Here is a 14468-nt window from a genome sequence, read left to right as displayed (position 1 = left end):
TAAATCGTTTGAATACTCAGCAGACGTCTGCAAGATTCACTTCTGATTTGAAACACTCCACTAATGCGCGCAAGGGAAATCAAACAAAGGTCGATAGCCGAATGAAACCCACGTGCCTGTAAGGATTTTCTATTCTGCAAACTAAACCAAAATTCATTTTGAGCATTCTGGGGTAAACTTTTCATGGTGCTCGTATTGACGTCTGGGTATAAATGACAGCGTGCATTATATGGTTATAGCAATTAATGACCACAGAACCACTGCGAGATTAAGGCCTCCCCGTGCCTAGCTGGGCATTGGGATTGTCTGACCATACTTCACTCTGCTGGTCGGTATGAGTTGGTGAAAGGGAGGAGGGCAGGACAAGTTCAGATATCACCCGCCACTGGTGTTGACCCTGGCTGGGAATTGAACCCCCGCGACTCCGATTAGCACGGTTGGCTACGTATGGTACGAAAGACGTTCAACACACATACATGCAACTTGGGGTCACTGGGTTCGAATCGCAATGCACTAACCACTCTGACACGGCTCCAGTCTACCCTTCATTTCAACCCCCCGGCGATGCCCCATTTAAAATATGCGCTCAGACATTGGCACATTTCTGTGCTCGAGCCAGCGGTGGCCTTAGCACAGATGGGGGGGGGGGGTGAATCGCTCCAAGTCAACATTTAAACCACTTCACTGTGCATTCAAAATGGGGAGATCATGCACCAGGGGTGGAGTAGTGGCAATGTGGTTCCATGACCGACCTGGGCTAACAGAAGTGGTGCGTGATATCTGCAACATTCCCAGGCCTCACCCCTTCACCAACCCACACTGAACAGCATGGTGAAGTATGGTTAAATAATTCCGATGACTGAAATGGTATTGGGGGGCTTTCATTCCTGCAGATGATTGACAAACGGCTCTATAATATTTGTGCTGATATGGTGGCCGACCGTCAACAATAATAACAGAGTGGTAGCCAAGATTCCAAGAACACAGGATGAGATGTTACTATCCTTTGTGCAAGCACTTCCAAGAGTTCATGAACAGTGAGCCTGGTGAAATTTGGGGAGCGCATCGTCAGTAGTGACCCTTTGGTTCCTAGGGTGTTTCGGCCTTTCACACTATACACCCTCCCCAAAGGCGGCCAGCGACAGGGTGATCAATCCTACGCTTGCGTCCCATTCCCAATTAGTCATAGGAGTTGCCTTGTTGTTGATAGCCAACATCTAACCCCAAAATGGAACGCGTCCGAGAGGACAACCACTCAGGAGATCAAGCAATAAAATCAGTTTGCATGAAAGTGCTGGGTGGACTGTTACAGGGCAGGATCGTGAGAGTGGGTGACGGGGCTTGGTGAGAAGATTGAACATGGCTGATGACACACAATGTACCATGATGCTTCCCACAAATGATTGACGTCACTGCCCTTGCATTGCATGTTCCTCCTGCACATTCCAGCCTAATTAACTGATTGGAATGGGCCATCGTTATTACAGGGTCCTACAGCTCAGTCACGTGCCACCCACCATCCCACCCAATGACCACCATCAGCCACCCAATCCTCACCTCTTAAAATTTGAACTGCAGTGCACTGAGCAATGAATGAATGATTCTTTAAATAAAACGTTCTGCTGAGGTCAAACGTTGTTCATTAACTAGAACACGACTGTGAAATGATTCCCAACTTCCAACGCAGAAATTAGAGGAATGGGAAGAATGTTGAGTAGTGTCTAAACGCCCATAGGGTTAGCACGATTACACATTTAGGTTAAGCTTCACCATTGGAACCTCATTTGCCAGTAAAAAAATATGATAATTGGTTTTTTTACCCTTCTATCTGGCAACAAAACTGACACCTTTTTTACAAGGAGTCATGTTTACATAGACCACAATACCTGCAGTCATAATGTAAACAAAAACATAACTCTGATAATGTGCACTGTCCTTGAAGTTGATTGGTCCACACCCGAGACAGCTTTCCTTAGAGCCTAGTCTCACATGGTGTTGGACCAGATGACGCCAAAAGGCGCACAACTCAAAGACAATGCACCATCAGAGTATGAGAGCTCAGGGTAAGCATTTACACCATTGGAACTGCAGGTATTGTGGTCTATGTAAACATGAATCCTTGTAAAAAAGGTGTCAGTTTTGTTGCCAGATATAAGGGTAAAAAAAAACAATTATCATAGGTTAAGCTTGTTTTAAATATACATTAGAGGTCGTAGGTCATGCTTGTCTCATAAGCAATGCCACAAGTTCTTGATTTCTCCTGGTGAGAAGGGGCCCTGGCTCGATTCTGTGTGGAAATGCAATGCTCGGCTGAAGTGACTCGCAGAGAGGGAAATTTAGCTTGTTGTTTTCAAATAACAAATCAAATAAATGATGAGACGGTTGACAAATATGATACGTTCTCAAAATTATTTTGTAAATGTATCAAGTCCCTATTGATTTAGTGTGAAACTTAGGACTCAATTTGAAATCGCGTTGCGTAAAGCCTGTATCTTTTAGAAGAACTTACTTAAATTTAGAGCTGACGAGCTTAATTTGTGCACGTGCATGAAGTAAAAATTGTTGCTCGTGCAATAAAACAAAAGTGTATTGACTCTATACGTGCAAATCACCTACAGGGAAATGTATTTACATGTTATTTGACCGACGGTAAATTGTCAGGTTTTCAAAAAGACCGCTGATGATTAAAAAAATTGGAATCAATTTAGAATTAATACAAAGTGAAGGTCACACTTCAAGCCCCATTAGGCAATCAATGTAGCTATCTTTTTTGCAAATCAGTGTTGGCGGCTTTCCCGCGCTGATCACAGATTTTTCACAACCGTGGTTCATGTCCATTGCTTGCGACTGATCACATCCTCCCCGTTACCCGAAATCGGCGCTCATCTCTGCACTCGTTAAGCCACGTCTCATCCACTTGCAGTCATTATCAACACCATACACAGCCCAGGCTTGGCTCCTTGAGACCCAGTCCTGAGTAACGTTTCCACCTATCCGGGTTTTCCCAGCGTCGTCTTCAGGTAGCTGACCTGGGAACATCTGTTGCCATTAAAAGTACTGGTGTGTTGAAGTGTGAAACCACAACATTTACAATTTTTGAGTACGACATTTCGCTGGTAATTGCATCCAGCATCATCGGGCAATTCGCGATCTAACCCAAAAACGTTGATTATGAATAATATTGGTCGCGAAAGCCTACGTGTAAAACTATATCCTTCTTTCCAAGATATCACCAGAGATGGCTTGGGGACATTGTCTCAGCTGCCGTGCTCCACCTTGGTCTTGAGGGTGTAGGCCTCAGTCCTAGAACTTGGCTAGGAGGCACCAGCCTTGACACTGGCCACTGCCTCAGCCATGGGGCCTCACCATGGAGTGGAAGCCAAGGGAAGGGACTCACAAAGAAGGATGATGTCCACCACAGAGATAGCGATGGCATCAGCTCACGTGCAAAGTGGATTGTTCCAACGCGAAACCATGAGAGATGATGGATAGCATCAGCCTGTGCAGGCTTTCATCCAGCGTGCCAAATATCGTGGCCGATGATGAGGACGCTTACGTGCAAAGTGTCACCGCGTCTCCCCTTCCCTTCTGGGAAGGGGCGGAATACGGTGTGTGTGTGGGACAGACATCATTCTGACAATTGCACAAGCGCGACGCTACGTCGTGGCTCATTTGCACTTCGTGTCCCCCCCCCCCCCCCACTTCATCGGTTCTCCCGTGGGCGTGTGCGCCTGGGCCGTCGTAAACAAGCGTGCGATTCTGCGTCGCGGTGAAACGCTCCACTGTGCACGCCCGCGCACATGACGCGCTGTGACCCGTCGCTGGGCCGTTACAACGCCCCCCCCCCGCCGCCCGCCACCGCCGCCGCCCCCGCTCATTCGTACAGCTGGTCACTTCTTCGAGACGGACTTGTTCTATAAAAAAAAAAAATTCCCGCAAGCACGTTACGTCTCCCGGTGAAATGCGTCGCCGCGGTACGTGCGGTACCGCGTGCGTTTTTATTCGTGCGTCACGCTGTAGGTCACTGCCTCTTTCCGCCGATACTCGGCCCACCTTCCGTTGAAATTTGCAACGTGCAGGCCCCGTCACGTCAACAGTGGTGACTGAGCTATAATGAGACGCGAAGCCGGGGTCTCGTGATGCGAAGTCGTTGAATGAATGAGTCCTCTTTGAGCGTGTTCAAGTCTCTTTCCTCCCCAATACTCGGCCCACCTTCCGTTGAAATTTGCAACGTGCATGCCTCATCAAGGTCAAGAGTGGTGACTGAGCTTTTGATGGGAAGCAAAGCCACGGCTTGATAGAGTGAAGTCGTTGAATGAACCGAGTCACCTTTTTAGCGCGTTCACATCTACACAAACAACATCGATGCGGTCAATGCACGCGCGACAAAGGTGACACAAGTATAAACTTAATTTGGAGCTTTCGTGACTGCAGGAATTACTCCTATGTTTTGTCTCTCTCTATGTATCTCTGTGATATCTGTCTGCTTATATGTCTGTCTATATGTCGCTGGTTCTGTGTTTGATCTCTCTCTCAAATTTAGCATTCTCAGGAAGAACGTAATCAACCAGGTAGGGTGTTGACTTTATGTTATCCGACTCTCTGTTGTATTACATTACATTTCTAAGTATACTAGATTTGTGTTTCTATTTCATTTATACCTGATGACGATTGCTTGTGTTGCAATATAAACGTCGTATGCTAGTATTTAATTTATTATTTTATCTTTATACGTCACTTTACCGAAAGAACCAAAGAGTGACACAAGTAGCATGGTGCTGTTCCGGCATTGTCTACGGCAGCGAATATAGCCGCGTGGCTCTCAACAAAGCCGTTTTTCATTACCACCAAAGCAAAATGAGATAGCAGGAAGCCAGCTGAGCACGTGCCATATGATGAATCACGATCGATAACGTGTGGTACCAGACACATACATCAAGTGTACAGGATTCGTGGTATCAGATCTCAGGAACTCCCCAGTTCAAATATTCTGATAAGAGACTTGCACCTCCAAGGCAGCAACGCCCCAGCCTCAAGTAAATTTTAAATGAGGGAATTCATGAATCCAGGGGTAGTCTTGATATTTTTTATTTGTTTAGGGGTATGTGGGGGGGGGTCACCCAGTGGGAAACATTCATGATGCCCCAGGCCATAGATATATCGATTTTGTTTGCTTCAGCAGCAAGGGCACAAATACGCTGTAAGGTTCACACAGTACCATTGGGCCTCCTGCAACCACTGCTCTGGCGATAAGCATCTAAACGAAAAACGAACACGCCAGGGTGGAGACCTGCGCCATTAAACAGAATAGCCAAATATGGGTCTTACATTTCCTTGGCAGCGCAGCAAGTTGTAATACTGGTGAATTTAGTGATGGAGATAGCGGTGATGATGATGATGATAATAATTTTAATGGCCTTAATGACCATGATAATTATAATTATGTAAATAATGATATCGATGGTGGTGATGATGGCGATGTTGAAGTGATGAATCCATGGGTCACCGTACAGAATTTGGGGAAGCTCCCGCTGTTATTGTGGCTTCTGAGCCAAGTGTACTCTTCGTTCACAGCTGATTATGCAAGACATGGTCACGCCTTCCCTTTGTGGTTTTTTTTGTGAAAGCGACGCAATGAACGCCTTGGTGTGGTCTGGCTGCCGCTGGGAGCCCAGAGGTTGTTGTGCAAGAATTTTATTCGGTTCCATCTAGGAAAGTCAGTTTTGTAATGTTTCGATCACGGAATGTTCCAGAATTCACCGATGACCTCTTGTGCCATTTCATCACAGCGAAAGTAATTTTAGAAGATATATAATGCCCTCTTTATGGGAATGTCTCATTGAGTTTTAGAAGCCTCCCTTTCAGGCAAGGGATCCTCTGACATTGGGAAGCTTTTTCCAAGTCGACGAATACATATTTGGCATACTTTGCAGCCGTTTGTCAGTCCACTGCTGGATAAATAACTACCCCACACCATGTGAGTCATGGGCCTTGTTTGACCATACTTCACCATGCTGTGCCGATGCTTCATCCCAAGAGTGTTTGGGGTTGCAGCTGAGGGATAGATGAGTGCTTGGCTGTTTGGAAGGAATCTGGATTATCCAGAAAAAACCCACACGCTTATGGTGGAGGGGTTGACATTCAAAGTTCCGCAATGAGAGGTTAAATAATCCATTGCTGAATTCCATCTCCTAGTATTTGTAGCCCCGCCTACAGCACCTGGTATTCAAACTAACAAAACCATTTCCTTTGACACGTATGTTTCCGTTACATTCCACATGTGCTTTTATATGTGTGCGTGATTCACGAATAAAATATATAACGACGAATACAAATTCAAATATTTCTTGAGTTAAAATTATGCAAAAATGAACGAAATGGTGTTTGCGTAGGTATACATTGACATATTAAAGTGTTGTTTTTTTGTAGGAAGTGAGGCATTACTGGCAGCTTGCCTTTGCCAGCCATACATTTCAACCGTGTGATTTTTTTTACTCACTCTAGAGGACTACATTTATGTGTAATTTGTTTTTAATAACGCACACTTTTCCGTATAAACACACAGGTTTAATTTCGAGAAATGATTCATGGTGGATGGGGAAGCATTTCGTGAATTATACGTGGCTATAAAAGAAATTGCCTGTAAGTAAAACATTTACTCTTTTTTAAATGACAGCAGCTTCATAGTTGGGTGGAGTTTTCCGTCACGCAGATGTTTTTCTCTAAATTTAAAATGCGCTCTGGAATTAGCTCACGTGTTGTCTGCACCCTCCTCTGCCCAAACTTCATCCCGACGGTGCTCTCGGCGTCGCGTCACGAGATGACGTCTCCTTGCGGATGTCACGCCGAGCGGATCGACGCTTAGTGTTCAACTAAACTGTTAAAACTTTCCATAATACAGGTTAGATCACGTAAATATATAAATCTGTCATTAAACCCGCCGCCACCCGACACGGTCCAAGTATTAAGGTTTGTCATGTAAACGTGCCAATTCGTTACTAGTACAGCACACCGGTGTGTTGGAGAATATAGCCACAACATTTACAAGCTGGCTGTGTCTGTTGGTGGCGGGTTTCACGACATACTTATATATTTACTGGTAGCAACCTCCTGGTTACACCAGCCCACAGGGGATTATTGTATCCGTCCGTCGTGCATCCAAAAATGTGAGGTGTGGGGCTGGGTGGAGAGGGGAGGGTGAGGAGGGGCTGGGTGGGGAGGATGGGGAGGGTCTGGGTGGGGAGGGTGGGGCTGGGTGGGGGGTGGGGCTGGGTCGGGAGGGGCTGGGTCGGGAGGGGCTGGGTGGGGAGGGGCTGGTCATCCCGTGGTGCCCTTATAAAACTCAACGTTTAACCTACTCACGCCGGCTTGTGCCCGCCCTCGCAGTCGGCCATTTTTGCGGAATACACCACGCCGCCGTTGACCCTGGCCATTGACCGAGCAACCCAACGTTCCTACCAGCTCCCTCCGCAGGAATGTGTTATGCGCTCTAACCCAAAAAAAACGTGTTAAACTGTTAAAACTTTTTATTTTACTTTACCAGGTCAGGTCCACCGAGCTACGTAGCTCTTTTTCAGAAGCGACCTGGCCACAAATGATAGCTCAACGAAGTGGCTTATCGCGTGGAAATTTATAGCAGCCAAAATACTCCCAATGCATATTTCTAAAACCGGAGGACCCGGAGAAAAATCCACGCGACCACGGGGAGAACACGCAAACTCCAAATATACAGCAGGCGTCGTCAGCGTCGGGATCGAACCCACGACCTCCTGTATACGAAGCGAGGGAGTTAACAGCTCACCAAGAACAACCAGTGGAAGTTCACACCAACAGAGCTACCTTTAAGTCACCACTGGCCAATGAAGAAAAGAGGGTGACACTATCCCACTCGCACTGCACGTGGCAGTGATGACCGTTGCACGACAGTCAAGTCGACGTTTTATATCTCAGAGCTAAAATTGAGGCAACTTAACTCTATAACCAAATTAGATGCAATGGGATGGGTGGGGAGATTTGTTTGTATGTATATATGTTGAACTTCTTTCGCACCGTATGTAGCCAAGGGGCCGTCCATAAATGACGTCACGCGATTTTGGACGATTTTTGACCCCCCCCCCCCCTCGTCACACGGCATCACAAAAAGTCAGACCCCCCCTCAAATATGACGTCACAAAGCTCTGCCCCCCCCCCCCAAAATAAAACATGCTTCAAATCGCTTTAAACTATTGTCATTGTAGTGCGTATTTAATGTGGCGCTGCACTCTGACGTTGTAGGCGAAAACATTTATTGAAAAGTCTATTTAATTAAGTCGAACGTGTTGTCTATATTTATTTAAAGTTGCGCATTTTGATGTGACGTCACATTTCCCATCCCCCCTCGTCACACATCGTCACAAATGTCTGACCCCCCCCCCCCCCACCAGGTGCGTGACGTCATTTATGGACGGCCCCCAACCGTGATAATCGGAGGTGTGGGGCGGGGGGTAGGATAAGAGTCATTGGCGACCACACAGAGATCGTCAACTCAGTACACTCAAGGCCACCTTAACAAAAGTTATATTTTTGAGCCCAAAACTCTTTGACGTCAGAACCACCGCTCAATTGTGTTTCTTCCCATACAATAAATACGAGACAAAATACTAAATTATACCAATAACTGTCGCTAACGAACACTCATTATCGTTAAGCATCATTAACTCATCACTGTTGTCAACATCATTCAGTCATCACTGTCATCGCCATCATCGGCGCGAGCAAAACATTAATTAGCGCGCAGCCTTCTCTGATCGTTTCTTGGGCGGCGATGGGAGGAATTGATTCCGGCACAGTGCTGTCCAAAATATATATCTCTCAAATCGATACCGCAATTGATTGTGAAGAATGGGAGTGGCAATAACCAATACTGGGATCGCGTTTTCCATCACTTGCTCTGAAGGTCACCCCAAAGCAAATCTCGTCAATAGTTCGACGTGGGAGTCTCTCTATATATGGATCTATCTAAACGGTCCCTCCTGATTGAATTTCCTTTAATAATTGATTGCGTATTTCTCATACGCTCGTTCTAAAATCTAGTCCGATTGTCACGTCATGGACAAAATCACTCGGAAATGCCCCTTACCTCATCATATGGTGGTAACTAAGCAGGGTTGAGACCAGATAGTTCTTGAATGGGCAATCCACCGTACATCACAAATATTATCGGCTGTGATGTTATGTGGTGGGCAGCAGAGAAGTGCGCAGCAAAATCCCATTGTTGTACTGTGTTTCCATGCTCCCATGTCTAGTTGCCCGTCTTCACCCTTCCTTAGTGACCAGTGTGAAATATGATTAAAGAAACAAATAAAAAAAGCATTCGGTACTCTCCTAGCGCAGCACATCTTCACATCTAACAAAGCTAGGCCCTGCGGAAACAGAATGTCTTCGAACTGCATCTGGAATATCTTCATGTGAGCCCTTTTTAAATCCTTTATATTAAGTTCACTTGCGTGCTTGCTTGCTTGTTTACGACCGTGCAAATCTTTCGGTCGTTTTTTAACCCACTTTCCGTGATCCAATCGAGCTGACATTTTGCACACAGACTCGTTGTGCGTGACAATTAATTTTCGTGAAAATTTTTTTCCAAAATTTTACAATGGTTAGGGAATTTTTTAAAAATATTTATTTACCAATTTGCTTAATGGTGGCAGACAATCATCTGACCCATAGGTGGCAGCCATCTCAAGCCAGAGGACGAGAGGACTCTAGCCGCCACGCATATAAAGGATTTATAGTGAAAAACTTTGTTTTTACGAGTTAATTTTTTTTCGTTTAAATCAGCACCGTGTCTCCTGTCAGCTTCATTAGCCGGGATCCTGTCTGTTTCATTCACGGCTCTGCCTCTTGTTACTGGGAAGCATTTTTACAGACGGGTCATCATTAAGGAAGCATCCCGTCAGCGGCACACACGTTGCTTGTGTGGGTGTTGGATAGCATTGATCCCTCCGCCAAGGGGATTTGTTGAAGCATCATTAAATTTCGATTTAAAGCTTTCGTGACTGCAGGGATTCATCTTCTTGGTTCTTTTGGTCCTCTGGCTGCTTGCGTTGTGGCCGAAACGTCGTGAGAATTTTTTTATTATTTTGTATTTTTATTATTTTATTATTTCCCTTCTACGTGACTTTACCGAAAGAACCAAGAAGATCGATCAATTATCACCATTTTTTTGTCAGTTTTCACTGTCTCAGTTGTATCGCCCGACTACTATGTTCTGTCTCATTCATACTCTTATCCTAAAGGTGAGATCTGCATATAAAGTAGACATATAGTATACATATTAGTATACATACGTATACATATTTCATTCCGTGATTATTTCACAAATGCTTCAATTAGCGTATCGTGATCATAATCGTACATTTTAACGAAGAAACGATCGATTTCTACGTACCTGGCGTGTATGATGGGAGGTCAACACGTTTTGTCAAATGAATACCGTTGGTAAGGGATTTGTACCAATTGGAAGCCCGCGGCTACAAGATGACGGGCATGTCGGTGGACTCATTGGGGCGCAGAGGCAACGAGTGGTGATGGTGGCGGTGATGATGGTGGCGGTGATGATGGTGGTGGAGATGATGGTGGTGGAGATGCTGAGCCAGTGTTGGGCTCACACTAGACCAGGCGCAAGTCTGTTGGCGAAAGTGCTGACGATGAAGCCACTGCCAGGGGCATTCCAGTCGATGAGTCTCTGCGTGAGTCTATAGGTCGCTACTATATGTCCATGTGAGCATTCCTGTTTATGGCTTTCTGTGACAATGTATAGATCTATATGCAAGTCCGTTGGGGCTCTGTGTGAATCTATGGGGTCTCTGTGTGAGTCTATAGGTCGCTACTATACGTAAATCTATGGGTTTCAATTTGAGCCTCTAGCTCTCTGTGTGAGAAGGCTCTGAAGGTGAAGCCACTACCAGGGCATTTCAGTTTCTCAATGAAATCCACGTCCACGCGTTTTCACCTGACACTGAAAATACCGGGATGGAGTTTATAGCCTCATCAATCTTGGAGCTAGGACCGCCAGAGGACTGAACCCACAAGTTCTTCTTCTAATGGACAGGAGTGGAGAACCCTTTTTCTACCAAGGGCCATTTGGATATTTACAACATCATGCACGGGCCATACAAAATTATCAACTTAAAAATTAGCCCGTTATTGAATTTCGAGTCCCACCTGCGGTTGCCTTGGCAGGGCCAGACTAAATGATTTCGCGGGCCTTATACGGCCCGCGGGCCGGACGTTCCCCACCCCTGAATCTAATCCCTCGGTACATGGGGCCGTTGGGGCATGACCATGAAAAGAAAAGAGCTTTACAACTCATCGGATTCCTGTGGTACAAATAAAAAAAATTCTGCTTCTGATTTCAAACCGAGAAGACAGCTTCCATCCCCGCCAGTGATTGATGTTTGACGTTTGGTCATATCGCGGTTTTTGTTCTTCCCCCAGCACCTTAGAACGTTCCCTTTGCAGCCAGTCATCATTCACCCTGATTACATGAACAGGAGTGGATGGACAAAGGGCTGTACGTAATTACTATATATGATTATTAATTCACTACATACAGTATATATATTTTAAAATCAATTGCCACTGGCAGACTGTTTCAAAGGACTTCTCATTACCATTTGACTCTTTTGTTTTCACAAGAAAATAGATGTTTTCAATTTAAAGCACACGCTATTGTGCTCGGCTGCCTGCAGATTTGTTTTTTTACCTCTTGACCCCCACCCCCCCCCCTGGGGCCCCCCGCCACCCCCACCATCCCGTGAGTGAATCATTTAATTTGGCACATGGCGCACGGCAGTCTGTTTTGTTTCCTTCGACATTGATGCAGCTGGCTTGTCATGCGTTCGGAATTCGCTAATTGAGTCCTGAGCGAGACTTCCGGCACATAAACGAATAGAGACCCCCGTGTGTCCCCTCCGCCCAGCACCGTGCCCATCGTCTCGTCGATCGTCAACATTTCTCCGCGTCGCAGAAGCACCCAGACAGACGGCGCGCGATCGGAGCGAGCACGCCCACGCGGATAGTGGTGCCCGCAGAGCGTGCAGGGAGGAGATTGAAGACAAACGCGGCCTCGTGAGAGAGAGAAGAGAGAGAGACACAGTGCTGGGGCGTAGTTTGCTTTTTTTCCCACGAACGGTTGTCAAGAGGGCATCATTTGCGCCAGCGTTCGGTGTCTGTGAGGGGTGAGATAGCTTTGGAAATTAATGAAACTTTGTTTTTATTTCATGTTTTGTTTCGCGCAGGCTTCCACTTGCAGAAATGATGAGCCGTAGCGCCTTAACCTTCGCCTCGTCCGAAGCTGTGCCCGTAAATGCGCGGTCAAGTAACTTCTCCCACGCTCACGGTGGTGTGCCACGTAATTGCCTCGCGACGATTGCGCTATTTTCTTCCACTCCCCCCACCACCCCCACCGAAGCGTTTGTGGTCTGGACGTGGGTCCACTCTCGTTGACCTCTGTGTTGCGCACTGCTGCTTGGAAGCAACAACAAAAAAACGACGCACGGGCAAATTGGCTTCGGCCGAAGGTGAATGCGTTGGCCATCAAATGACCTTCCCCCTTTGCTGCAGCATGACTCAGCGTTGTGTCACGCTGACGTTTCTCAAACACAGACGTGGATGTTAAACCGTATGGAACTTACGCATGCCTACGTGAGTGGGTGTGCATGTGTGTGTGAAGTTCGTGGGCGTATGGTGGTGCGGGTTGAACCGACGAAAGCCGGGTTCCACATCTGGTGTAGACTTCCATCGTGGTATAGATTTTTTACAGCCCTTCATGACTCACCAATCCATAGTGATATGCATGCTCTGAGAATTACACCGAGAAGGGGACCACATGAATTCGATAACATATGCAAGTTAGAGACATTATATTGACCCTGTAACCCTTTCCCGTTCCGAGACAACTGCAAGTTGCAGGGTGGGTCCCATTCACCACTGAATCTCGGAAGGCGCAAGTGGTTCTCGTTAATTGTATTTAGAGAGGCGTAGCGCCGTTGTTTTTAAAGACATTTTACTCACCAAAGAGAACTGTAGCGACACGACCACACTCTATGATAGCCAGCGCCAAGCTGTGCCACACGCCTCTCGCGTGGCCTTGTAGGAGCCTCGGTCGTGATAAAGTTATTTTATTCTAGTTTTTCTTTCAGTTCCGTCCCGTTCCGATGACGTATGTACGTGTACGTCATCTGAACGGGAAGGGGTCGTTGAGGACAAGTCATTCGAAGGGGTGATGGCCGGTGGTTTGAGACTAACGTTGGAGTGGCAGACAAAGGAGCAAACACTCCCACGAAGACGACTAGAGTGGAGATGGAGCGGTGAGATCAGCTCGTGCACAGGTGCCAGGTGGATTGTTTACATCGCAAAACTGTGAGAACCGGTGGTGGCTTGGGAGGCCTTTATCTAGCAGTGGATAGAACATGGCTACCCATAATCAATTTCTTTTCTTTTTCAAATATTGTTATATAACTTCAAATAATGCTATACATCGGAAATAAACCATGAAACGTTGGTTTAATTCAGCATTTTTTTGTTATAAGAGTTCAGCCTATCATCCCTTGGGGATCATAAAAATGAGTTCCAGTTTTTGCGCCAACAATATTTTGTCCCATGGAGAGACTCTCACCTTCGCCAAATGAATGTGGAATTTCCACCACTGGCTCTCTGCATGAGCAGGGAGTCACGGCACCCTCTGACTTGTGATGTGCAGAGGCGCCGTCGGGCGGCATGGAAGGACCCTGAAGCGTCGACATGCCTCGGAGCAAGACACGTTGCAAAGAAGAATGCTTGAGGCCGTGATACTAATCTCTCGTCTGTGACAATGTTGATGCGTCCTGCGGTTCCGTTGTTGATTTGTTTGTTTGTGTTTTTGTTGTGTGTCTCTATGCCGCCGCTGTAGCTGACTGCGCCCACCTTCCCGGTCGTGGTTAAGATTGGCCACGCTCACTCCGGCATGGGCAAGGTGCGTCGTCTGCATCTTACACCGGTCTCCCGCTGATCGACACCGAGTTGGCGCACGCGCTTGTTCGAATCTGCGGCGCGCTTGCAAAATATATAGACACTTTTATATTTTCCAAACGTGCCGCCGAAACCCAACCTGGGAGGGACATTGAAGCTCAACTTCTCCGGCTCCTTTCTTTTTCATATTTCGGGAGGCGTATATCTTGGAATATTTGTCCCTCGAGTTTCTGTGCCCCTCTGTATGGGGCTCTGGTTGAATAAAAATGTTTAAATAAACATGCCACCGATAAAAATCGGAACAATTTGAAAGGCGTCACTCGACGGCGTCGAGACCGCTATCACCCGCAAAAAAAAACACTCGACGTCCGGGGAATGTTCGGCGCAAGCGAACGCGGTGTCCCGCCGCGACTACTGGCGTGAGTCATCTTCTTGGTTCTTTCGGTAAAGTCACGTAGAAGGGAAATAATAAAATAATA

The 14468-nt window shown here is 46.5% G+C and overlaps 1 protein-coding gene across 1 annotated transcript in view; it reads left to right on the top strand.

The window, feature by feature from the left end:
- LOC133351613 (synapsin-2-like) overlaps positions 1-14468 on the top strand; it is a 154659-nt gene that overhangs the window by 92256 nt on the left and 47935 nt on the right. Inside the window, 1 exon segment of the mRNA XM_061566935.1 lies at positions 13931-13993. Within this exon segment, the coding sequence (XP_061422919.1) occupies positions 13931-13993 (63 nt within the window).

Source organism: Lethenteron reissneri, chromosome 38 (assembly GCF_015708825.2).
Source record: "Lethenteron reissneri isolate LAM-NWPU_2019-01 chromosome 38, ASM1570882v1, whole genome shotgun sequence".
NCBI classification, from domain to species: Eukaryota; Metazoa; Chordata; class Hyperoartia; order Petromyzontiformes; family Petromyzontidae; genus Lethenteron; species Lethenteron reissneri.
This window is presented reverse-complemented; position numbering and strand designations above follow the sequence as displayed.